Source organism: Pelophylax lessonae (assembly GCF_965119305.1).
Source record: "Pelophylax lessonae genome assembly, chromosome: 10".
Lineage (NCBI taxonomy): Eukaryota > Metazoa > Chordata > Amphibia > Anura > Ranidae > Pelophylax > Pelophylax lessonae.
The window spans coordinates 7,731,713-7,759,641 of NC_138777.1; the positions used below are offsets into that span (position 1 = coordinate 7,731,713).

At 42.3% G+C, this 27,929-nt stretch overlaps 2 protein-coding genes across 2 annotated transcripts; both read left to right on the forward strand.

Moving 5' to 3' along the window:
- Nucleotides 1-242: 242 nt before the first annotated feature.
- Nucleotides 243-989, forward strand: LOC309565566 (vomeronasal type-2 receptor 1-like; the record flags this gene model as incomplete). The annotated part of the gene is made up of 1 exon (XM_082270522.1): nt 243-989. The coding sequence occupies one exon, from the start codon at nt 243-245 to the stop codon at nt 987-989; it is 747 nt and encodes a 248-aa protein (XP_082126648.1).
- A 16,409-nt stretch (nt 990-17,398) lies between these two features.
- LOC309565568 (vomeronasal type-2 receptor 26-like) lies at nt 17,399-18,292 on the forward strand (the record flags this gene model as incomplete). The annotated part of the gene is made up of 1 exon (XM_082270523.1): nt 17,399-18,292. One exon carries the CDS (start codon nt 17,399-17,401, stop codon nt 18,290-18,292), a length of 894 nt encoding a protein of 297 aa, XP_082126649.1.
- Between the last annotated feature and the right edge of the window lie 9,637 nt (nt 18,293-27,929).

Sequence of the window (27,929 nt, forward strand, 5' to 3'; positions counted from 1 at the left end):
CTTGTATATCAAGTCAAAATTTATTTAAAAAATGTGCTTGTCTTGCAAAGCGCTCTCAAACCAAGTTACTCTCAAACCAAGGTTTTACTGTATATAAGAATAGTCATATCTATTAAGTTTCTTGCCTCGATGCTTCTGTGTTTTAGATCAGTTACGGGGCCACAGATACGTATTTGATTGACAGAGCTACCTTTCCCACGTTTTACCGCTCAGTCCCAAATGACATTATAATATATCGTGATATGTCAGAACTTATAAAACATTTTGGATGGACTTGGGTTGGAATAATATCTTCTGTGGATGAGAGTGGGGAGAGAGAATCATCTTGGTTAATGCAATTTCTGTCACGTCAACAAATTTGTGTGGCCTTTTTACTAAGAACTGGTATCAGTGTATTTACTGAAAATCGTGCTTTGGATAGTTTGTATAGCTCCATTGACAGGTTATCTGTAAAAGTGATCATACTATGTGGGACATATCATGATGTCATGTTTGAATCCTCGCTGAGAAGATTATTTAGGAATGTAACGGTGATTCTTCCACCCAACTGGGCTCTAAACAATGCTCTTATGGAAAGGTATCCAGATATTTTTAATTGTAGCTTATCCTTGACTTTTTGGTCCAAAGCTGATAAGAATTTTAAGAATTTTCTTGATGGTTTCCATCCAATGATCCGCCCACAAGACAAGTTACTCGAAAATCTGTGGATGACAACACTCTTCTGCTTGTCAGGAGACAAAGAAAAAAATGATTTATATGAAGATATTTACCACATATCTCTTCACAATTGTACGTGTCTGGAACATTTACCAGACTACGGAGACTATTCATCTGACAGAACCTCAGATCCTGTATATCACACTGTGGATCTCATGGTCAATGCTCTGCATGCTCTGCGCTCATCCCAAAATGGTTCTTGTCTTAAAGGTCAGGCAGATGATGAAGAAAAATGTAAACACAAGGTGAGCTTCAATGTGGCCAACAAATAGATTAGGCTTTCGTCTGCAATCCTGCAACAGACCATGACCATGAAATATAATAACAGAAATTTGCAGCAGAAAAAAGACCAAGTGGTCCATCGAGTCTACCCTTCTTTTTTTTTTTTTTTTTTTGTTATATATGAGGTTTGTTGATTGTTTTTTAACTTTTTTGTCTGGGTATAGATCTATGTTTGTACAAAACATGTTTGAATCCACTCATGTTTGACTGAATTAATACCTCTGCTGGAAGTCTACTCTAGGCATTGACTACTTTTCCAGCAAAATAATACTGGCTGAGATTAGTTTTGAACTCTCCTTCTGCTAGTCTGAGGTCATGTCCCCGTGTTCTTGATCTAAGCTTATAAAAAACCCTGCCTCCTGAACTTTATCCATCCCCTTGATGTATTTAAAGGGTTCAATCATGTCCATCCTTTCCATTCTTTCTTCCAGAATGTACATATGAAGTTCCTGAAGTCTTCCCTGATATGTTTTATCCCTCAGACCATTTTTGTTGATCATTTTTGTTCTGATCTCCAGAACTAGACACAGTATTCTAAATGAGGTCTCCAAAAAGGTCTATATAAAGGAATCAGGACCATCCTTCTCTTGCTGGTGATCCCTCTAGTAATATAAAGATCTATATAGAGGCATCATGACCTCCTTCCTCCCTGGTGACCCCTCTAGTAATATAAAGATCTATATAGAGGCATCATGACCTCCTTCCTCCCTGGTGACCCCTCTAGTGATATAAAGATCTATATAGAGAAATCAGGACCTCCATCCTCCTGCTGGTGATCCCTTTAGTGATAAAAAAAAAAAATCTATATAGAGAAGCCAGGACCCCCTTCTAACTGCTGGTGATTCTTCTAGTAATATAAAAGATCTATATAGAGGAATCAGGATCTCCCTCCTCCTGCTGGTGATCCCTCTAGTGATATAAAGATCTATATAGAGGAATCAGGATCCCCTTCCTCCTGCTGGTGATCCCTCTAGTGATATAAAGATCTAATGATATAAAGAATAGAATAAAACAGCATAGAAAAGAAAAGATTAGAATAGAAAATAATAGAATAAATTAGAATATAATGTTTTTTTTCTACTTTATTCTATTCTGTTATATTCTATATTATATTATTTTCCTTTGTATTCTATTCTATTGTTTTATTCTATTCTATTTTTTTTATTCTATTCTATTAATTTCAATTATATTATATAAAGCAGCTTAAGTAGGAATCATCATCCCATTTCACTTTTATACCTTACTGTATGTATTGCAAAATGTTTTCATTTCAAATTCAAATTCGTTTTAGACTTCTATTTAATTTTCGACTTTGAATCTGAATTCTCTTTAGAATTGGAATTCGATTAGAAAAATAATAAACATATGAAACAAATTCCGAAAACGAATCATTCAAACATAACGAATATGACTAAATGAAATTATTACCTTATCAAACGAATCCAAAACGAAAAAAAAAAAAATTCTGTTGTGCAAATCTCTGTTGATAAACATACGTCAATGTAAATGTAAACACTGTGCATCATAAACAATTGTAATTTTTTTTTATATATATATGTATATACTTGCTTCCATCCTTTTACATCTCAGTGCTGCTGATCTGATCTTTGCAAACACTAATTGTCTACATGCACTCTAGTAATGGCTGCATGGCATTTCTCAGGGCGGATTTCCTGATGGTGAGAATACTGGACCATGCCTGGGTAATGTGTGTTAAAACGGCCACTTGTAGCCTCTGGTAGAATCTCACGAGAAAAGGTGACAACACAGAAGCACAATTGGGAAAAAGAGACAAAGGGTTGTCACTCTATAACAGGAAGTGCCTGAACAAAGACCATCATGGCAGGATCACCAGTAATTATTTACATGAAAGTTGCTGATTAAAAAAATTATTGAAAATCCCTTTTGAAATGCCATTAATGTGTAAAGATTTTAGTAATTGGGTTTACATCTGCTTAACTGTAGTAATTCAGTAACAGTGATATGTAATATAATATGCAATATTTTACTCTGCAGCTGAACTGGTACTTAAAAATGATATTACATAAGGAAATCCAAGGATATAAAGAACTGATGATAGATTTTACTATTCAGAACCATGTTGTTGTTAATAGGACTTTGTTTACAAGAGCCGTTGGAAATGTCCTATCTGATAGGGTTGGTCATTGGCAAATTAAAATTAATTCTGCATTAATTACATGGAAAACTAAGGACAATCAGGTGAGGCTTTATAAGATCATGGGGTGCTGTGAGGTCCTACAGAATAAAGGTCTGAAAATGTGGGTCCTCCGTCAGTAGTGTATCTAAGTTTTGTGCTGCCCTAGGCTTTACTATGTTTGCGCACCCCCAAATTTAAATATGACCCACCCCTTCCTGTAAATACAACACCCCTTTCTGGTTTATGACCCGCCCTGTCATCTGTACACCACAGACCATAACCACAGTCTATCAGTGCCCATCAGCATAGCTTTATCAGTTCCCATAAGTTCAGCCTCATCAGTGCCGCCTCATTACTGCCCATTAGTGCAGCCTTATCAGTGCAACATATCAGTGTGCCCTCATCAGTGGCTATCAGTACAGCCCCATCAGTGGCCACCAGTGTAGCCTATCAGTGCCCATTAGTGCAGCCTATCATACCAGCAGGTAGCAGTGTGACTGCTTTATGGGGGTGCCAGACTGATTTGCCTCCTGGACCCTGCCCTCTGGCCCAATTCCTTCCATAATACTGGCACTAAACTAAAAGTTTAGCGTAAGCCGGCAGGGACCCTTTTCGTATTGGGAGTCGGGAGGAGGCTGTTTTTTTTCATGTGGTGTTTGCTGCCTCCCTGCAAAGTGCCACCCTAGGCCTGGGCCTTGTCAGCCTAGGCCAAGATACAGCACTGTACCGTAATCATAATTTTCAACTATCATAATGATTGCCCTCATAGCGAGGACTCTTCTTGACCTAAGGTAAAGCAAGAATGATACAAGAGCCCTTTCTCCTGTTTCTCTCTCTAGGGTAGACATAACATTTTCCCAACTCCAAGCACCCTTCTGTTTCTTGTGAGCATTCTAGAAACCATGTGATGATACATTGGGGTAGAGATCAGAGTTCCATGCAGGCCACATGAGTTCCTCAACACCAAACTCATAAAACCAAGCTATTACTGGAATGCAAATGGATCTTCCTGAACTCACTCATTTAGAGGGATATCTACATACTTTATGGCCATATATTACAGTCAGGTCCATAAATATTGAGACATCGACACAATTCTAATCTTTTTGGCTCTATACACCACCACAATGGATTTGAAATTAAACAAACAAGATGTGCTTTAACTGTAGACTTTCAGCTTTCACCACTTTAGGTTTGGAGGATTTGGCTGCTCAATGACCTGGCCCTATTTTGCGATTCGGCACTGCGTGACTTTAACGGACAATTGCGCCGTCGTGCGACGCTGTACCTAAACAAAATTAACGTCCTTTTTTTCCCACAAACAGAGCTTTCTTTTGGTGGTATTAGATCACCTGTGCGATTTTTATTTTTTACGCTATAAACAAAAAAAGAGCGACAATTTTAAAAAAATAACTATTTTTCACATTTTTTATATGAAATTCTTAAACAAATTTTTTTTTAACATTTTAGGCCAATTTGTTTTCTGCTACATATTTTTGGTATAAAAAAATCGCAATAAGCATATTTTGATTGATTTTTCGCAAAAGTTATTGCGTTTACTAAATACGGGAAAGATTTGTCATTTTTATTGTTTTTTTTTTTACTAGTAATGGCGGTGATCTGCGATTTTTTTTGCAGGACTGCGACATTGCAGCGGACAGATCGGACCCTTGACTGACATTTTTGACACTTTTGGGGGGGACCAGTGACATTACTACAGTAATCAGTGCTAAAAATATGCACTGTTACTGTAAAATAGACACTGGCAGGGAAGGGGTTAACTGTACTAGTGATCAAGGGGTTAAATGTGAGCCTAGGGGCGTGATTCTAACTGTCAGGGGGCATGGCTTGTGAAGTAATCACAGAGATCACTATATAGCAGGATCACATAGCCTCTGTGATTACTTCAGTGAGAATGACAGACGGCTGTGTTTACATCAGCCGTCTGTCCTCTCACAGCTGTGGGAGATCGCGAGTGGGCGGCGGCCATCAGAACCGCCGGTCACATGCGCTGCCTCCCCAGCTGACAAGCGGGGGCAGGAGCGCGCCTCCGGTGGCGCGCAATCGCCCTCTAGCTCCACCCAGGTGAGCGCCGTAAATGTACGGCACTTTGCCTGGGAGCGCCAGCCTGCCGCTGTACAATTGCGGCGGCTGGTGCAGAAGTGGTTAATTTGAGGGTATTTACATCCAAATCAGGTGAAAGGTGTAGGAATTGCAACAGTTTGTATATGTGCCTCCCACTTTTTAAGGGACTAAACGTAATGGGACAATTGGCTGCTCAGCTGTTCCATGGCCAGGTGTGTGTTATTCCCTCATTATCCCATTTACAAGGAGCAGATAAAAGGTCCAGAGTTCATTTCAAGTGTGCTATTTGCATTTGAAATCTGTTGCTGTCAACTCTCAATATGAGATCCAAAGAGCTGTCACTATCAGTGAACCAAGCCATCATAAGGCTGAAAAAACAAAACAAACCCATCAGAGAGATAGCAAAAACATTAGGTGTGGCCAAATCAACTGTTTGGAACATCCTTAAAAAGAAAGAACGCACCGGTGAGCTCAACAACACCAAAAGACCTGGAAGACCACAAAAAACAACTGTGATGGATGACCGAAGAATTTTTTCCCTGGTAAAGAAAACACCCTTCACAACAGTTGGGCAGATCAAGAACACTCTCCAGGAGGTAGGTGTATGTGTGTCAGATCAAGATCACTCTCCAGGAGGTAGGTGTATGTGTGTCAGATCAGGAACACTCTCCAGGAGGTAGGTGTATGTGTGTCAAAGTCAACAATCAAGAGAAGACTTCACCGGAGTGAATACAGAGGGTTCACCACAAGATGTAAACCATTGGTGACCCTCAAAAACAGGAAGGTCAGATTAGAGTTTGCCAAACATCTAAAAAAGCCTTCACAGTTCTGGAACAACATCCTATGGACAGATGAGAACAACTTGTACCAGAGTGATGGGAAGAGAAGAGTATGGAGAAGGAAAGGAACTGCTCATGATCCAAAGCATACCACCTCATCAGTGAAGCATGGTGGTGGTAGTGTCATGGCCTGGGCATGTATGGCTGCCAATGGAACTGGTTCTCTTGTATTTATTGATGATGTGACTGCTCACAAAAGCAGCAGGATGAATTCTGAAGTGTTTCGGGGAATATTATGGGCTCATATTCAGCCAAATGCTTCAGAACTCATTGGACGGCGCTTCACAGTGCAGATGGACAATGACCCAAAGCATACTGCGAAAGCAACCAAAGAGTTTTTTAAGGGAAAGAAGTGGAATGTTATGCAATGACCAAGTCAATCACCTGACCTGAATCCGATTGAGCATGCATTTCACTTGCTGAAGACAAAACTGAAGGGAAAATGCCCCAAGAACAAGCAGGAACTGAAGACAGTTGCAGTAGAGGCCTGGCAGAGCATCACCAGAGATGAAACCCAGCGTCGGTTGATGTCTATGTGTTCCAGACTTCAGGCTGTAATTGACTGCAAAGGATTTGCAACCAAGTATTAAAAAGTGAAAGTTTGATTTATGATTGTTAATCTGTCCCATTACTTTTGGTCCCTTTAAAAAGTGGGAGGCACATATACAAACTGTTGTAATTCCTACACCGTTCACCTGATTCGGATGTAAATACCCTCAAATTAAAGCTGAAAGTCTGCAGTTAAAGCACTTCTTGTTTGTTTCATTTCAAATCCATTGTGGTGGTGTATGGAGCCAAAAAGTTTAGAATTGTGTCCATGTCCCAATATTTATGGACCTGACTGTATATCATTGGAGACAATAGCACAAAAAAGTCCCACCGGGGTTTGAACGAGACATACACTTCTAAAGGATTAGACAAGTAACACATATAGGAAAGAAACAGGATATTATAGTTTATTTCAAAAACATTGTATTTAAAAGAGAGTGAATAAAAAAAATTCACTCCCAAGAGCAGTAAAAATGACACAGTAACAATATAGAATGTTGTGCTAACAGTCTAGAACAGGGGTGTCAAACTTAATTTTCATCGCGGGCCGCATCAGCATTATGGTTGCCCTCAAAGGGCCGGTTATATCTGTAAGATTAGATTGTCCAGAGCACCCCACCCCCCTTACAACCTTACATGAGATGTCAAGACTCAAGAGCTCCCCCACAAGTCAAGAGTCACCCACCTTTCCTTACATCACAATGCACCTCCTTACCTTGTGCTGCTGCCAGGAAGAAGATGTGGGTGGATCCGGGAAGAAGTACACGGTCTGGAGGAGGACCAGAGTCGGGCTGGAGTCAGCTTCCAGAGTCTGCTAAATGCTCAGATCAGAGGATGCATAGACAAGGTGGTGTTGCTGCTGCACAGAGAGGTGCAGGATCTGTAGGAGGAGTTCTTCTCCTCTCTGCTGCGGACTGCTGGGAAGGAGGGTTGGGTAAAGGCGAGCCTTTCTGCAGCTGCACAGAGAAGCTCTGGATCTGGCAAAGGAGTTCTGTCCTCTCTGCTGCGGACTACTGAGACAAGGTGGGGGCAGAAATAAGGGGGGTGCTGCAGCTGCAGGAGAGGTAGAGGGCCACATGAAATGACCTGGGGGGCCGCATTCGGCCCGCGGGCCTTGTGTTTGACACCTGTGGTCTAGAACAAGGGGCATACAATTCATAGGTATGAGAGCATACTAATAAATGTTCATGCAGCACTGCCCCCTTAAGGAGTGCTGAATGTTCACACTTTTTGGTCCCCCTGGGTTACCGTTAGCAAATTCTTTTTTTTTTAAGGGCCCCATCCCACCGTGCTTGCGCACCAATGCAAACGCACATGTAAGTCACGCCTTCAAATTTAAACAGTGTTCAAACCACACATGTGAGGTATCACCGCGATCCTTAGAGCGAGAACAATAATTATAGCACAGAATCTCCTGTGTAACTACAAACAGGTAACCATTAAAAAATGTTAAATCGTCGCCTATGAAGATTTCTATGTACCGTAGCATTCCACGACTGTGTGCAATTTTAAAGCGTGACATGTTAGGTATCTATTTACTCAGCGTGACATCATCTTTCACGTTATACAAAAAAATTGGGCTAACTTTACTGTTTAGTTTATTTTTAATTCATTAAAGTGTATTTCTTAAAACAAAAGTGTGTTTGAAAGACCGCTGCACAAATACAGTGTGACATAAAATATTGCAATGACCGCCATTTTATTCTCTAGGGCAGTGATGGCGAACCGTGGCACCCCAGATGTTTTGGAACTACATTTCCCATGATGCTCATGCACTCTGCAGGGTAGTTGAGCATCATGAGAAATGTAGTTCCAAAACATCTGGGGTGCCAAGGTACGCTATCACTGCTCTAGGGTCTCTGCTAAAAAATATATATATATATATATATATATATATAAATATATATATATATATATATATATATATATATATATATAGCAAAAAATACTGATTGAATCTTGTAAACAACAAATGTCAGAAATAGGCCTGGTCTTCAAGTGGTTAAAACAGGCAGGGATAGTAGCTTGAATAAGTGCCAAAATTTGGTTTTATGGCCATATTTGGGTAATATTTGGGTAATGACAGTGACCAACTATGGCCATGCCCCTTTTTGAGCAAATACATCACTGGGTATACCCAACCCCTTTGTGCACATGTAGAGGTGAAGGGCTGGAGCTGTTGTTCAGGGTGAGTGTAGCAACAGGGAATGGGCGTTTTAGTCAGCGGGATTCGTCTTTCGGCAAGTCGGAGGGCATTGTTCATTAAGACTGATGAAGATCTGCATTGCTGGATGATGTGATTGATGGTGGACATACGTCGTGAGACATGTATTGGTATTTAAATATGTTAAAAAAAGGAATTTTCTAAAAATATTTTTTTATTTTTATGTATGAGTAGGTGTACTCAGTGCTGTATCCTGACCTAGGCCAACAAGGCCCAGGCCTAGGGCGGCACTTTGCAGGGGGGCAGCAGAAAAAATATTTCATTATTTGTATAATGACTATGGACTTCCTATTTATTATACAAATAAGTGAAATAATCCTATAATTACAATCAGTGGCAGCAAACACAAGTCCAAATATCTTAAAAGAGTAATCTTACTAATCCCATGACATAAGGCTGTACTAATAGGCACTGATAGGGCTGCACTGGTGACCACTGATGAGCCCACACTGATATGCTGCACTGATGGGCAGTAAAGAGGCGGCATTGATAAGGCTGCACTGATGAGGCTGAACTTATGGGAACTGATGAAGCTATGCTGATGGGCACTGATAGACTGTGGTTGTGGTCTGTGGTTTACAGATGACAGGGTGGGTCATAAACAGGAAGGGGTGTGGCCTTTACAGGAAGGGGTGGGTTTAATTTTTTTTAAATATTTAAATTAGGGGGTGCACAAGTTTAGTCAGGCCTAGGGCAGCACAAAACCTAAATACGCCACTGGGTGTACTATGTACCCTTTAATTATTCACATGGGGAGGGGCTGTATCTGAGGGAGCCCTTATTTGTTACCACAATATCTGCAGACTTCCACAACCCTGGCCTGGCGGTTGTGGAGGTCCGTGGGCATTGTGGGAATTGTGGTCAAAGAAGGCCATGTCCTCATCAACATAGGGACAAGGTGCTTTGCTGAGGGGGAGTTTTTAAAGTCTATAATCAGTGGATGGTTTACAAGTTGAAGAATCTTAGCATCATGACTGTTCTCCATAGAGGTGGAGGTTTTATCTAAAACAGTAGGATAGAGGTCAGGGCACATCCCTTGTAAAGTGTCCACCATAGATGAAGAAACTTGGTTTTATAGATACATTTATTGAACTTCCATACATAATACAACATGTTGCTTTCTGTTAGGTTCCAAAATCTCAGTGCTCAAAAAGTTGTTCCCCAGGATACCGGAAAGTTCCCGGCTTTTCTATATATCCTTGTTGTCATAGCTGTGCCCTGTGTTCATATGGAGAAATATCAAATATTACAGGTAATAGTTAGCAAATATTACGGGGGGTGATTTTTGTGTTATTTATAGGGATGTGTGGCAAATTTCATTGAACTTGATTATATGTTGAAATTACAAATCACACATTCACCAAAATGTCAGCAAATTGGACTTTAATTTGTTGGGTTTTTTTTGTTTGTTTGGTTTGTTATGTTCAGGGCTTTTTTTTCTCAGAGAATAGTGCAGGTACTCCTCACTTCAGAGCCGTGGTGTCTGGTTCCTAAATGGGCCTGGGGGGTGTCAGACGGACCACACCCATACCCTCCCCCTGGACCACCCCAGCTCCAGCCCACATACCTAACCCCCCCCCCGTCACTGGCTCACTCACCCTAGGCAGGCAGCAGTGGCGACGGCAGTGGCGGCTTCCCCTCAGTCTCCTCCGTAGGCTTCCCCTGTGTCTCCTTCCTCCTCCTTGGCCAATAGCATGGCTTCTCCTTTTCGCCCAATCGGGAAACAGGTCTCTGAACCCGCTACCTGATTGGCCAGGAGTAGAATCTGTGTGGCAATAGCGCATATTCATTCTCTATTGTCACACAACTGGGTGGGTTCGGGGCGCAGTGCTCTGCTCCCTGAGCCCACCCTTTTTGAAGCCTATTAGAGCCTCTGGAAACCCATTGGAATCCATGCATCCGGCACCCTGCATGTAGATTAGGGGACCAGATGCATGGATGGGGGGGCGGCGCCCCCAATGGATAGGCCGCCACTGTTTCCGAGTCATGTTGTCTCCAGCCACTTCCCACCTCGAGCTCTGTCCCTTGGTTCCACCACCTACCCACCTCCCAGTACTTCCCCTTTTGAAGAATCCAGAGTATAATTTTTTGATGCTTATTAGCTTGTATGGAATTTGCTAATGAAAAGCAGTAAAACAGGTCCCCTGCAGCCAGCAACAATAGACCCCCAGCAACAATAGACCCCTCTGCAATAATAGATATTCTGAAAAATAATAGATTTCCCCAGCAACAATAGATCCCCCTGATCAACTATAGATTCCCAATCAACAATAGACCCCCCCAGCAACACTAGATCTTTAAGAAGCCTGCATTAATAGACCCCCCCAGCAGCCAAAAACAATAGATCCCTCACTTATCAGTAAGCCTTTCCTATCAAAAATATGGCTCCCCAGCAACAATAGATCCACCCACCAGCAGCAATAGACCCCCAGAAACAATAGATCTCCCATGACAATAGATTAACTAGCAGTCAGCATCCATAGACTTTCCAGCACACCCCAGCACCCCTTGGGTTTATATAAATTCAGTGCTGGAGGTGCAGGGACTGCGTTCTCCCGTGTTCCTGGCAAAAAAAAGTCCTGTTTATGTTTACTCCCTAAAGACTCAATTCATTTGATAATAGGAAAAAGGATAAGGCGCTATCACAGCCAAATAAACAACAAAAATGACAGAAAAAATGTAAATAATGTCCATAAACACGTATAGTAGCCCTCACACCATGTGGAACAAATCTTCTGTGTTTTGATCATTACCCACTTCTGGACCGGAAGGTTTTACCCCCTTAATAATAATTTTTTGCGATTCGACACTGCATTAATTTAACGGACAGTTGAACGGTCGTGCGACGCTGTACCCAAAAAAATGGATGTCCTTTTTTCCCACAAATAGAGATTTCTTTTGGTGGTATTTGATCACCTGTGCAATTTTTATTTTTTGCGCTATAAAAAAAAAAGAGCGACAATTCTAGAAAAAAAAACAATATTTTTCACTTTTTGCTATATAACATTCCCAAAAAAAAAATGTAAAAATCTATTTTTTTCATAATTTTAGACCAATTTGAATTCTGCTACATATTTTTGGTAAAACAAAATCCCAATAAGCGTATTTTGATTGGTTTGCGCAAAAGTTATCATGTCTACAAACTAGGGGAAAGATTTATGTCATTTTTATTTATCTTTTTTTTTTTTTTTTACTAGTAATGGCGGCGATCTGCGATTTTTTGCGGGACTGCGACATTGCGGAGGACAGATCGGACCCCTAACTGACATTTTTGACACTTTTGGGGGGACCAGTGACATTACTACAGTAATCAGTGCTAAAAATATGCACTGTTACTGTAAAAATGACTCTGGGTGGGAAGGGATTAACCCAGGGGCGATCAAAGGGTTAAGCGTGGGCCTAGGGGGTGCTTTCTAACTGTATGGGGGAGGGACTTATGGAATCAACACAGAGACCTGTGTTCCTAAATAGGAGGATCACAGGCGCTCTGTGTTCATTCCAGAGAGAACAACGGTCTGCAGTGTTTACAACAGCAGATCGTCGTTCTTCGAGGGGAGCGATCGTAGGTGCCCGGCGGCAATCTTGGCCGCCGGCCCCATGGAACGGCTTTCTCGCTGTCTAATGGGGGTGGCCCGCACGCACCCCCAGGAGCGCTCCTGCAAACCGACGTACCCGTACGTCGCTTTCCGCAGCCGAGCCAACCTGCAGCAGTATATCTGCGGCGGGCGGTTGGCAAGTGGTTAATGTTCAAATGGTGTTGCACCATTCACCACCACCACAGTAAGAAGTGCGCACTCACCGCCAATCCAGTGACCTCTAAATCAGTAAAGGTCAACAAGCGCTGTATCATCCTAAATGGCAGTGGTATCATCCTAAATAGTCACTCCATTCTTCAATATTTCTTCTGAGATCACCAGCTTTCCTTTATTATCACTCCCGAAACAACCACACCATCAAACAACCAAAAAGATACTATAGTGTAGTATTTTATTGTACCAGAAAAATTCCCGCTCAATTGTAAAGGCGCCCAAACTCGGCACCAATGTAAACAGCCTCTTCAGTGGGCTTCCTGAAGACATGGTAAGCAAAACTAGGCTCCAAGTGTGCTGAAACTTCCGGGTCTGTTCCGACGTCATGTCTGGCCTGAAATTCCAGTGATTGGGACGCACGCCAATCTCCAGTCGGAGAAAGTTTCTAAAGAGGATGTTTTTATCGGTTGCGAAATTTGGGCACCTTTGCAAGCAAGTGGGAATTTTTATAATCATGTTTTATCTAGTACAATAAAATACTACACTATGGTATCCTTTTGGTTGTTTGATGGTGTGGTTGTTCCTGGAGCGATAATAGAAGAAAGTTAGTGATCTCAGTAGAACTATTAAAAAGTGGAGTGACTGTTTCGGGTGATACCATTGCCTATTATACACAGCTTACATAGTTAGTCAGGTTGAAAAAAGACACAAGTCCATCTGGCTCAACCAATAAAAAACAAAAAACAGTAAAGAAAACCCAACCATACAATCCTATATACACAATCCTATACCCACAGTTGATCCAGAGGAAGGCGAAAAAACTCCCAGCAAAGCATGATCCAGTTTACTACAGCAGGGGAAAAAATTCCTTCCTGATCCCCCAAGAGGCAATCAGATATTCCCTGGATCAACTTTAGTGGCGGCTGGTGCTCCATGGGCCGGGGGGGGGGGGGGGGCTGCAGACGGACCATACTCCCCCCAGCTGGACCACATCAGCCTGCAAACCATACCCCCCCCCGGCGCCGGCTCACTTACCTTGAAGGGCGAGCAGGTGGACAGGCAGGCAGCGGCGGAGGCTTCTATTCAGTCTCCTGCGTCTCCTCGAGTCCTCCCTCCTCCACCTTGGCCAATGGCATGGTTTAGCCTTTCGGCCAATCGGGAAACGGGTCTTCCTGATTGGCCAGGAGGAGGATCTGTGTGACAATAGCGAACATTCATTCACTATTGTCACACAACTGGGTGGGCTAGGGGCGCAGTGCTCTGTGCCCCGAGCCCACCCTCTTTTTGAAGCCTATTAGAGCCTCTGGCTCTAAACCACGTGCTTAAAAAAAAAAACCCACTGGAATCCATGCGTCTGGCGCCCCGCATGTAGATTAGGGGGCCGGACACATGGATAGGGGGGCGCGCCCCTGTGCCCCTAATGCACCAGCCACCACTGATCAACTTTACCTATAAACATTAAAGAATCCAGGACTTTTTTAAAGCAATCTACTGAGCTGGCCAGAACCACCTCTGGAGGGAGTCTATTGCACATTTTCACAGCTCTTACGGTGAAGAAACCTTTCCGTATTTGGAGACGAAATCTGTTTTCCTCTAGCTTGCTGTGGTGGTGGAGAATAGCGGAACACTATTTGAAGATTATTAACCAAAACACAGAAGATTTGTTCCACATGGAGTGGAGACTACTATGCACAAATATGGATATTATTTAATTTTTTTGACATTTTTTCTGTACATTTTGTTGTTTTTTTGGTGATAGCGCCTTCTCCATTTTCTTATTATAAAAAAGTGTAATTATTCACTTTTAAAGAGGGTAGCTTCAATTATTTTACTGGTGGAAGAGAAGGCACCTTTGAATATACGATTTATCATTTTCATTTGTTTATCAAACAAGCCATCAATGATCATTAAGAGTCGGTTCACACTACTCCGACTTGGGATGCGATTTGTGTGCCCTCAAGTCTCCCCAAGTCTCTTGTCATTACAAATTCAATGTAAGTGAATGAGAGCCGTCTTAACCACTTGCCGACCGCCGCAAGTACATATACTGCGGCGGTCAGCCCCGGCCAGGCAAAGTGACGTACCGGTACGTCACTAGCCTGTCACCAGCTTGTGAGCCAATAGCGGGCGAGCGCACGCCCGCTGAGGCGCGCGCCCGCCCCGGCTCGTTCCCCAACAGGTCAGTGCGTGTGACCGGCGGACCCGATGTCCGCCGGTCACTCGGCGATCATGGGTGGAGAGGGAGAAAGGCAGGCGGCTAATGTAAACAAGCTGCCTGTCATTCTCCCCTGTGTAAAAATGAAGATCAGACGGTTCTACTATGTAGGACCGTTGATCTCTGTTTTTACACTAGTAGCCATGTCCCATCACAGTTAGAAACACGCCCCTAGGACACACTTAACCCCTCCCTCTCCAATAAAGTTAACCCCTTCCCTGCCAGTGTCATTTTTACACTAACAGTGCATATGTATAGCACTGATTACTGCAGTAATGTCACTGGTAACCCCAAAAGTGTCAAAAATGTCAGTCAAGGGTCCAATCTGTCCGCCGCAATGTCACAGTACCACAAAAAAAATCGCAGATCGCCGCCATTACTCGTTAAAAAAAACATCAAAAATGACAAAAATCTTTCCCTTTGTTAGTAAACGTGATAACTTTTGCCCAAACCATTTAAAAAATGTTTTACCGAACATAGGAAGCATAAAACAAATTGGCCGAAAATGTTAAAAAATTTTGATTTTTAAATTTTTTTGGGGGGAATTTCATATAAAAAAATGTGAAAAATATTGTTATTTTTGCAAAATTGACGCTCTTTTTTTGTTTATAGCGCATGATCAAAAAATCGCACAGGTGATCAAATACCACCAAAAGAAATCTCTGTTTGTGGGAAAAAAAGGACGTCAAATTCGTTTAGGTACAGCTTCGCAGGACTGCGCAATTGTCTGTTAAAGTCACGCAGTAAAAAAATCGCAAAAAAAACCCTGGTCAGGAAGGGGGTAAAATCTTCCGGGGTTTAAGTGGTTAATATGCACTACTGAAGTCGCTCCAACTTCAGAAAAGGTTCCTGTACTACTTTACAGCGACCTCTATCCGACTTGTGCACATAGACTTCAATGGGAGTCGCCTCTAAGTCGGATCCTTATCTATTTTCAAGCGACTGTGATCAGACTTTCCAGAAAGAAGAAAAAGATTAGCCTGGCATTCCCCACAGACAAAGTTGCCTATCAGTCTCTTACAAGTCTCTTCAAAGTCGAGCTAAAAAGTCGCTCCTTCATGGGGCGACTTTCTGGTCACGGTAGTGTGAACCGGCTCTAAGTCAGGCATGTTGTGTTTATCATGTATATATATTATGCTGAAAAAGGTGTGACAACAGTAACTTAGAAAAAAAAAAAATGTAACAAAAATGAATGAAAGAACACAAGAATGTGGTTGTGACTACAATAAAGAAAAGTAACATGATCGTAATGAAAAAAAAACAATGAAGATCATAGGGCCACATAGTTACATAGTTACATAGTAGTTGAGGTTGAATAAAGACAATAGTCCATCCAGTTCAACCTGTGTAGATGTGTGTGGCTGTAATCATCTCACATACCCCTGAATGTTCCGATCCTTGAGATGTAAGTCTAAGAGTCTTTTGAAAGTCACCATACTACCCGCAGAAACCACCTCTTGTGGTAGAGAATTCCACAATCTTGTTGCCCTAACAGTAAAGAACCCCCCGCGTTGCCTGAGGTTAAAATGCTTCTCCTCTAATCGCATTGTATGCCCTCAAGTCCTCATGCAATCCCTTCGAATGAACAGCTTTTTTTCTAAGCTGGGATCCCCATTAAGATATTTATGAATTACTATCATGTCCCCCCTCAGACGTCTCTTCTCCAGGGAGAATAAATCGAGCGATTGTAGACGCTCTTCATAGTCAAGGTCCTCCAATCCCCTAATTAGTTTAGTTGCCCTTCTCTGGACTCTCTCCAGCTCCAACACATCCCTCCTGAGGACTGGCGACCAGAACTGGACGGAATACTCCAGATGCGGTCGGACCAGAGTTTTATAAAGTGGAAGGATTATAGTCTTATCTCTGGAATACATCCCTTTCTTTATGCATGCTAATGTTCTGCTGGCTTTGGCAGCTACCGCTTGACATTGCATGCTGTTTCCTAATCTATCATCAACCAAGACTCCCGGATCCTTCTCCATTTTTGATTCCCCCAAGGGTTCCCCTCCTAACGTGTATTGTGTTTTTATGTTTTTAGTCCCCAAGTGCAAAACCTTACACTTCTCCACGTTAAACCTCATTTGCCATGTCGTTGCCCACTCTGTAATTTTGTCCAGGTCATTCTGTAGGATATCTGCTTCATGTTGTGAAGTTATTGCCCTGGCCAATTTTGTGTCATCTGCAAAAACTGATATCGAACTACTGATCCCGACCTCAATGTTGTTTATGAATAAAAACATTGTGGACAAAAAACTCTGGAACAGCAAAAGGAAGGGAGGAGGCTCCCAGTACTGTAGTATGTCCACCACCTTACTAAAAACTGAAAACATTTCAAAAGTGACCCCTTAAACACAGTAATAAACACATTTCACCTAACCAGGTCCCTCAAGGGATGAAATAGTGATGAAGGAAAACCATTATACAAAATCTGTCCCAATCAACAACTGGCCTCTTAGTTTTTTAGATATTTGACAAATATTAATATCTGATTACAGCCATACAAATAAACCAAACAAGATATCCTGTAAGTGATCACAGTGTTCAATCATTTTATTTTGTTTTCCAGATAGTAAAAACTGCATGAAATGCCCCGATCGTGAATGGCCAAACAAGAACAAAACTCGCTGTCTTCCCAAACAATCAGAATTTCTCTCCTTCTCTGATGACACTCTCTCTCTAGTTTTTATAGTCTTCTCACTGTTGTGTTTTGGGAAGACTCTTCTAGTACTCATCATTTTTATTTTACACCAGGACACACCAGTTGTGAAGGCCAATAACAAGAGCCTCAGCTTTGTCCTTCTGGTTTCCATCATGTTGGGTTTCCTCTGTGTGTTCCTCTTTCTGGGTCGTCCTGTGCATGTAACCTGTTTTCTACGCCAAATATCTTTTGGAATTCTCTTTACAATAGCCGTATCTTCTGTATTGTCCAAGACTATTATGGTTTGCATTGCCTTCAAAGCCACCAAACCCAACAGTGTGTGGAAGAAATGGATTGGAGTAAAACTTCCCATCTCTATAGTCTTAGTTTGTTCTTCTGTACAGGTTATAATCTGTGTTAGTTGGTTGTCCATCTTTCCTCCCTTCCAGGAATTGGACACACACTCATACCAGGAAAAGATCATCATCCAGTGTAATGAGGGGTCAGTTATCGGGTTCTACTCTGTGCTGGGATATATGGGGATCCTGGCTGCTGTTAGTTTTATTATAGCTTTTTTTGCCAGGACATTACCGGACAGTTTTAATGAGGCCAAATACATCACCTTCAGCATGCTGGTGTTCTGCAGTGTCTGGATTGCCATGATCCCGGCCTATCTGAGCACCAAAGGGAAATATACGGTGGCTGTGGAGATATTCGCCATACTGATTTCCAATAATGGTCTCTTGTATTGTATATTTCTTACAAAATGCTTTATGATTCTCTGTAGACCAGAACTGAATACAAAAGGCTATCTGCACAGTAAAAGAAATAAATAAACTTTATTTTATATAAAGGTGTCAATAAATGTAGACAGTTATGCAAATGTTATATAATATTTTTTAATTAGTTGTGAATAATAATATAACCTATTTGAATCCTACTTATAGCGTAAGAGATCATCATTCACAAATAAAAGAAAGATGTACACATATGTCAACTGAATGTTAAATATTTTTTTTTTTAAAGAATCCAATCATTTTGCCCCCATTCACACTGGGGCGACCTGTCAGGCGACCTGGTCACCTGACAGGTCGCCGTAGGTCGCCTTCCATAGAGAAGCTGCGGACCCGTTTTAATAGGAGCGACACAAGTCGCTCCGACTTAGAAAAAGGGTCCGGAGCTTCTTTGGGGCGATCCAGAGCGACCTGCATAGACTTCAATGTTATGAAGTCCGTGCCGGCCGCTCCGAGGTCGCGGTGCGAGCAGCGCGCCACGACCTATGAGGTCGCCCGGCAAAGTAGCGTCGCCCCAGTGTGAACGGGGCCTAAGAAATGGATGTTTCCAAATTAAAAAATAAAATAAAAAAAACACAAAAACAAATAAACACAAACATGGCCATAAGGCTCCTTTCACACTAGCCGACTCCAAAGTTGCGTGATTTTCAGTGCAACTTTGAACTGACTTTGATGAGACTTTTACACTCTCTGGCATTAAAGTTGTGTCAAAGTAGTGCAGGAACCTTTTCTGGAGTTGCAGCAACTTGAGTAGTGTCAATTGGAGATTTCACATGTCCTGCAACTATAAAGTCTAAAAGTTGAATTCCAGACAGATATAAAGTGCACACATTAATACAGCTTTGTATTCTTTACCACATCATTGAGTCTGGGTTCATACTTATGTTAATTGGATCTGGGTTTCCCATGACAGGAGAGTGTGCCCGGCTCTCAATGGAGCCGGTTCACACGTCTCCAGGGCGGCTGCGGAGCGGATTGCACAGGGGTCCTGTGCGTCTCTGGCTCCGTTTTATTGTTCATCACAGCTGTTGGGAAGCACAACTTTTTGTATTTGCCTCATCACCATCATCAAACATTACATGTGGGGAGCACCCTGAGATATAAATATTTGGCTTTCCAGTCCCCTTTTCTCCTCATTTCGTAGGTTTGGTAAAATAAAGAAAGCACTAGATGGTTGACAGTCTAGATCATTTCTTGTTTGTCAAGATAGTCATACCAATTCATTGTGGGAGCTTCAACTGTTCCTCTTTATCAGAGCTTTAAATAACATAATGAGAAGTCAATGAGCCAATCCCCCGGCGACGTCATCTCTCTGACAAAACGCGCTGGGCGTGGCTACAACGCTAGGTCATCACGCACACCTACTGATCGGTGCATGGAGTCTGGTGTGGCCATACAGCTTGTTGCTTTAGGATAACATTTATAAGTACATTTTTGCTTAATGTGAATTTTTGTTACCTTTGCCTGCTCTGCTTTTATTTTTGTGTGTAATATATCTCAAGTACCTTTAGGAGGGTTGGGCCACCTCCAGGCTCACCTGCCCCCTATCTATCCATTAGCTTGCATGTGCTTCCACTGTGAAGACTCTCATAAATTTACAAGAGTTAGGACTGCAGGCAATACAGGGTGCCGTGGAGTTGCCCTGCAGCTTACACATGCGTTTGCAAATGTGTGCTAACTAAACCCCTGTTTTGACGCAAACTGTTAGACAGGTTAATTTGGTTGGTAAGCAAACTGGTTAGCAAATTGAACTGGGAATTTTTACTCTTTGTTTGTCTAATATATGGCAAGTGGTAATCATGTCTTTTAATAAATAATTTTTGTGGAACACACTATGGGCATATATATTTTATCTCCTAACATATCTATAATGCTGATGGAGCAATCCTGATGGGAGACGTGTCTGGTGCCTAGATTATCCTGCTCAAAGGGATTTAACAAGCGCTTTTGACCATTTATTCAATGGCCCACTAGTTTTTGTAAAATGCTCATTTATGTGTCACTTGGTAGTGGATGCACAGAAAATTGAAGTGTGGGGACCTATGAGATACACAAATTGTGAATCCATTTATTTTTGTCTATTGGACTTTATATACTGCATCTTTTTGTGTTGTGCAAATTAGCCATTATGCATTGAATATGTCTTTGTTTTCACATATATATTTTTTCTTTATTCACTTATTTGTTTTTTTATCATAATTATTGGACTCTCACCATTGTATTAATTAATTTATTTATTCACTTGTTTATTCTGACTTAGCACCATTTGTATTTTTTTAAGTTAAAAAGTGGCTTTTCTTTATCGTACATCACGGGACACAGAGCAGCCATATTCATTACTATCTGAATTATACGCCACCTATAGGTGAATAATTAAGACAGGAAGTCCCACTCTATATAACCCCTCCCATAAAGGAAGTACCTCAGTTTAATGATTATGCTATAAACCCCGATCAAGATCTCTGATCTAAGGGGATTAGCGATCAGATCCATCCAAGAGGACTAAAAGGATGGTAAAGCCTTGGTAAAGGAGAAACGAGGCTTGGCCTGTAATGTGACCTTCTTAGGCGCTGGACCCTGGGATCTGCACCCTTGGTAAACCAACCCAAAAGGCATTCTGGAAGGGTGCTCTACGGGTCCAAAATGTAGGAAATCCCCAGTTATAGGAAACCCAGGATGTGGGTTGCCATTGTCTCTAAATCGTACAAAAAGCAAGAAATTCCCCCCTGGGGACTATGTAGGCAACCACACTTCCAAAGGTATAACAATATAAATGTATTGATTACATTAAAAAGAAGATCAATAGATCATAAAATACAAATGAATGCAGACAATTGTAATACAAAACATACATAAAAATGAATAGGTATAAAACCCAAAATCAAAAAGATAATAAAATAACAAATAATGGTGGTTGATGTATGATGTGGATAACCGATAAAGAACAAACATGTGGAAATCCTCCAAACCCAATACGTTTCAAGTAGGAATACCGTTTCTTCAGGGGTATGTCGATGGAGTGATATGATTTCCAGATGACTGTAAGAAACGGCAGGAGAATCGCAAGCAGTTAAAATCACAAAAAATGGGTAACGCTCTGCTATAGGTTGCAGTATCCACAAACTGATGTTGCCTGCAAAGAGGTGGGTAGAAGCCGCAGAAGCTGTTATTAGCCCATGGACAAGCCCTGCCTTACTCTTTACAGACACTTTATATACTCTACGTGGACACCACCTCTTCTGGATCTTTTTGAACTAACATTGTACTCTACATTTAAAGATGTACATACAGATCATGCATCTCAACATTGCACTAGCTTTTTTTCTTGGGATCCTTGCTAGACCTCCAGGGATGCTGCAGCCTCTACCCACCTCCTTGCAGGCAACATCAGTTTGTGGATACTGCAACCTATAGCAGAGCGTTACCCATTTTATGTGATTTTAACTGCATGTGATTCTCCTGCCATTTCTTACAGTCATCTGGAAATCATATCACTCCATCGACATACCCCTGAAGAAAAGTATTCCTACCTGAATCACGTCGGGTTTGGAGGATTTCCACATATTTGTTCTTTATCGGTGATCCACATCATACATCAACCACAATTATTTGTTATTTTATTATCTTTTTGATTTTGGGTTCTATACCTACTAATTTTTATGTATGTTTTGTATTACATTTGTATGTATTCATTTGTATATTATGATCTATTCATCTTCTTTTTAATGTAATCAATACATTTCTATTTTTATACCATTGGAAGTGTGAGGGGATTTTCTTGCTCTACAGGTCCAAGGGAGTGGCCCCTAAAAAACAAGGGGACCCAGTCCTTGAAGGTCGACAAGTGACAGAAATCCGCCTTGATGGGTGAAGATTGGATTCTTGTTATAAGCAGAATCCTGCGGCAGGAATGGTAAGTTCACTTTAAAAATAAATATTTTTAAATATTTGAGTTACAGATACCGAGTGCCATGTTTAGGTCTCCACTTGAGACAGTAGGTGTATCAGCTGTGACAAAGCGCACCTTGTTTGCTCTCACCCCCTGGTGCTTGGCGTACAAGTTTTCACCCGGGCGCAAATGCGCCCACGCATTCGTCCCCTCTATGGCTTCAGGTCAGGGAGCGCCTTCGGTGGCATCGCTGTGATGAAAGATAGTATGCACATGCGCGAAAATTCGCAATTTGCAGGCACAAGCATGCACATGGAGTCGGGAGGGGGCGTGTCTTGATGCGATTGGCGTGCACGTGGATGCGGATGTGCACGTAGCATGCCGCACATGTGCAGTAACAAGCGCAAACAGGGTGACTTTTTAGGGAGTGTTCCCAGCATGTGAGCTTCTGTCAGAGGCTGGAGGAGATACAGAGCAGTAGCAGCTTGGTGCGTGAATCACTGTGGGTGCATGTTTCCAGGCACGGACAGGTTCTGTTACTTTGGAATAAGCAGTGCTGTGTGTGATAAGCTTATAGCTTGGCCCAAGCCTTGAGTACACTAAAGTTAGCACCTCAAATTTTCTTGCCTGGAGCAGTGCCCTCCAGATAGAGGAGTGGGGGGGGGGCACAGCTGGAAGGGACACTATGGTGCCACCGTCCGGATTAGAAGATCCTAGCTGTGCTTCCTCTGTGTTTACCTTCCCTGAAGGGTCAGAGGTGACTAGCCAATCTGAGCCGATATGGTTGTCAGGCATAGTAGCCCTATCCAGTGCTTCTGTCTCAGCCTACGTCACTAAGGACGGTTTGGCATCAGCATTAGCCAGCCTTAAAGGAAAAAATTGCTGGCATGATTGCAGAATCGCAAAGAGGGAGGAAACATAATAGATCCCCCTCACCTGAGCCCCCCGCTTTTCCCTTGCATCCGCTCTTAGAGCAAATAATTTATGCTGATTGGGATCATCCTGATAGGATTTTTGTTCCTCCTAAAAGGTTTTCTTTGTTGTATCCTATGGAGGAAAAGTTCACAAGAAACTGGAGTATACCTACTGTGGATGCTGCCATTTCTTCTGTTAACAAAAGCTTAACTTGTCCTGTGGATAATGCCCAAGTTTTTAAGGATTCAGCTGATAAGAAGTTGGAATCTTTACTAAAAAACTGACAGTGGCAGCTATAGGAGTTTGTCTTTAAAAGACCATATTAAACGAGTTCCAGGACGGTTCCTTTTCAAGGAGAGTCTGTGGAAGATTTGGCAGATCTACCTTGAACTCTATGTTTTGCAGTGAATTCTCTTAAAGACTCCATTCAGCAAATATCACGGTGTGCTCTTTTGTCAGTACATATGCGCAAAATCCTGTGGATAAAAAGCTAGTCTGCGGCATTACTGTGTATAAATATATCCAAAATATTTTGGGGGGGAAGAGTGCATTGCTATCAGTTAAGGTTTCCAACACTCAGACTCCCAGTACTTCTAATCCCAGGCAGTTTCGACAGCTCCAGCTGTCTGGATCTATAACCAAGCCTTTAGGTCAAGGGCTTGAAAACACTGGGCCAAAAGACCTATCAAGTCTCTTTCTCTGTATCTACCTTTTGAAGGGATGCCCCCACTCAGTCGGGTGGGGGGAAGGCTGCTATGGTTCTCGGAGGTCTAGGTGGAAATAATTCAGGACAACTGGGTTATTTCCACTATCTCACAGGGGTACAAACTAGAATTTGGGTGTTTCCTCATCCTCGGTTTGTAAAGTCAAACATACCTACAGATCTTCTAAACAGAAGATCTCTTTTTCTTGCTCTGGACCATTTAAGATCTCCAAGAATGATTACAGAAGTTCTGGAAGACGAAAGATTCCAGGGTTTTTACCCAAACCTTTTCATAGTCCCCAAGCCAAACTGAGACGTAAGCCCTTTTCTGGATCTCAAAGCTCTGAACCCGTTTTTAAACATTTGCACTTTCCAAATGGAGTCAATTCACTCAGTCATGGCCTCTCTGCAGGGAGGAGAATTTTTTGCATCCATAGACATCAAGGATTCATACCTTCACGTGCCTATCTTTCAGGCCCATCAAAGGTTTTTACGCTTTGCGGTATAAAACCTTCAATTTCAGTTGTGGCTCTGCCCTTCGGGCTTGCCACAGCTCCACATGTGTTCACAAAGATCCCAGCCCCAGTATTGGCTGCTCTAAGGTCTCAAGGGATAGCAGTGGTAGCATATCTAGATGATCTGTTACTTATAGACCAATCGGCTTCAGCTGTAAGCCAGAAGGTGTTCCGGACAGTTCAGCTCTTAGAACGTCTGGGTTGGATTTCGAACTTCGCAAAGTCCGCATTGCAGCCGGTCCAGCGTCTGGAATATCTGTGTTTCCTTGTGGAGACAGTACAGGCAAACGTATTCTTGCCGTCAAGAAAGGTCATAGACCTGAAGGATCTGCTTTGGTCTTTAAGAAGGAAAAAATATCCTTCTGTACGTCTTTGAATGAGGTTATTAGGGAAGACGGTGTCCTCTTTCGAAGCAGTTCCCTATGCTCAATTCCATGCCATACCTTTACAAAACAACATTCTGTCAGCCTGGAGCAGAAAAATCCAGACCTTAGATTGGTGCATGTCTCTGGTACCGATGGTACGTCAGAGTCTAAGTTGGGGGTTGATAGCCAGGAATTTGGAAAGAGGAAAATCCTTTCTTCCAGTAGCCTGGAAGGTGGTGACTATAGATGCCAGTCTATCCAGCTGGGGAGTGGTTCTGAAGGAAGCCACTGTCCAATGAAAATGGTCTTGGGTAGAAAGGATCCTTCCCATCAATAACCTGGAAGTCCAGCATAAAAGTACTGTACTCCTAGACTTCGGGGTTTCCCTGTCAGGGTACAATCCAACAAAGCCACAGCTGTGGCTTATATCAACCATCAGGGAGGCACCAAGAGTCAGTCAGCTCAGAAGGAGGTAGATCTCATACTAGCCTGGATGGAAAAATTTGTTTCATGCCTGTTCATTCCGGGAATAGAAAACTGGCAGGCAGACTTCTGAGTCATCAGCAGATGTTTCCGGGGGAATGGTCCTTACAACGCTGGAAAGTCCCGGATGTAGATCTGTTGCCATCCAGGTTCAACAACAAGTTAAAAAAAATTGTGTCCAGGGCCAGGGATCCACTCCCAGTCGGAATGGATGGCTTGGTGACTCCTTGGGAGGAGTTTTCCCTGATCTATGCCCATCCTGCGTTCAGCAGGATCCAGGTAGATGGGAAATCAGTAATCTTGGTGGCTTCAGCGTGGCCCAGGAGATTTTGGTACACACAAATTCTAAAGTTGGCAGTGGTAAGGCCTTGGTTTCTCCCACTGCGTCCGGACCTGCTTTCTCAGGGTCCAATATTCCACCCTGCTTTACAGTCTCTAAATTTGACGGCTGTAGTCTCTACCCTGATAAATTCTAGAAAATTGCCTCTAGAGGCATTTATTACAGAGTCTGGAAGTCTTACATTTCCTGGTGTGAGGCCAGGAAATGGCATCACCGTTAATATATCATCAGGAGAATTCTAGCCTTCTTGCAAGTAGGGGTAGATATGAAGTTAGCCTTAGGCCCTATTAAGGGTAACATTTCAGCTTTATTATTTTTTTTCCAGAGACCAATCGCTTCGCGTTCCTTAGTTTGAACCTTCGTTCAAGGGATGCTACGTATGTGAAGAGAATGTAACTGAAAATTACAAAAGTGCGCTATTACTAATACCATAGCTCCCGGATATTAGCGGTGGGTAGCGTACCAGAGGGGATGGATATTTTTGAATACCATAGCTCCCGGATATTAGCGGTGTATAGCGTACCAGAAGGGATGGATATTTTTGAATACCATAGCTCCCGGATATTAGCGGTGTATAGCGTACCAGAAGGGATGGATATTTTTGAATACCATAGCTCCCGGATATTAGCGGTAGATAACATTTAATTGTTTAGTAATAGCGCACTTTTGTCATTTTCAGTTACATTCTCTTCACATATTCTCTTTCATCACAGTGCTGCTTTTACACATTTACATTGGTTCGCGCACCTCTTTTTATTATTGTTTCAAGGGGCGCTACATATGCTTCTGCCAATGAGGCCACCATTGTGTCCTTGGGATCTAAATTTGGTGCTGGCAGTTTTACAGAAACAGCTTTTTGAGCCCATGGGGCATATTTCTCTGGTTCTTTTGACTAGAAAGTTAGTCTTTTTGGTTGCAGTAACTTCAGCCAGAAGGGTATCAGTATTGGCAGCTCTTTCTTGTAAAGAGCCATTTTTGATTTACATCAAGATATGGTAATTCTACTTCAACACCCAGGTTTTTTGCCTAAGGTGGTGTCTGCTTTTCATTTAAATCAGGACATTATACTACCTCCTTTCTTTCCAAATCCTCAAACAGCAGTGGAAAGGGTATTACATTCTCTCGATTCAGTATTTATTTGAAGAGGTCAGCTCACATTCGAAAGACCGACCTTTTGTTCGTGCTGCCTAGAAAAGGGCAGGCAGCATCTAAGTCTACAATTTCTCAATGGATTCAACAGGTTATTACCCAGGTGTACAGTTTAAAAAGGAAGGTTCCACCTTTTCCGGTAAAGGCACATTCTAGCAGAAGAACTGCCTCTTGGGAAGTTTGCCATCAAGCTTCTATGGCTCAGATTTGCAAGGCCGCTACCTGGTCTTCAGTGCATGTATTAACTAGATTCTATCAAGTGGATGTTAGGACCCAGGAGTTTGCATTTGGCCGCAGTGTTCTGTAGGCAGCTATGTAGTTCTTTAGCGGTCTTATGGCAGTGTTTTTATACAGTAGTGTCCCCCTCCCCTTAAGTGCATTGCTTTGGGATGTCCCAGGTATCAATGAATATGGCTGCTCTGTGTCCCGTGATGTACGATAAAGAAAAACAGATTTTTCCTATAACTTACCTGTAAAATCTATTTCTTGGAGTACATCACGGGACAGAGAGGTCCCTCCCCTCTGTCTGTTTATTGCTTGCTACAAAAACAGAGGTATGGGAGGGGTTATATAGAGGGGGGCTTCCTGTCTTAACTGGTTGCCAAGTGTTCATTCACCTATAGGTGGTGTATAACCCAGATAGTAATGAATATGACTGCTCTGTGTCCCGTGATGTACTCCAAGAAATGGATTTTACAGGTTAGTTGTAGGAAAACAATTATATAGATACTGTATATAAATCGCAGTGTTTAGGTATCTAAATACATTTATTTAAGCCACTTTTTTTTAACTTTTTGTGTCTTTATAGTAAATCTTTTATAATGGTCCACTTTAGTTTTTGTATAATCTGTGTATGGTTGGTGGACTGTTCCTTTGTGTACAATTTAGAGACACTTGGTGCACTTTTGTTTTTGCGGTGCAAATAGATGGCTAATTCTGTTTCTGCACAGTAGGGATGGTCGATCTGAACATTTGGCTGTTAACCGAATACCCATGAACACCCTGCAATTCACTGAGTGATGCACAATTCATTCTGCGCCCCCCCCCCATTAAAAAATGGTGTGGGGTCCCCCCCAAAATCCGTCCTAGACCCTTATCTGGGCATGCAGCTGGCAGGTCAGGAAAGGGGGAGAGCGAGCGAGCATCCCCCTCTGAACCATACTAGGCCACATGCCTTTAACATGGGGACAAGGGCCTCTTCCTGACAACCCTGGGCTGTGGTTTCCGGGGTCTGCGGGCAGGGGACCTATCGGAATATGGAATCCCTCTTTAAAATCCCACCCCCCCCCCCATTTGAATGAGTATCAGGTACATAGTACC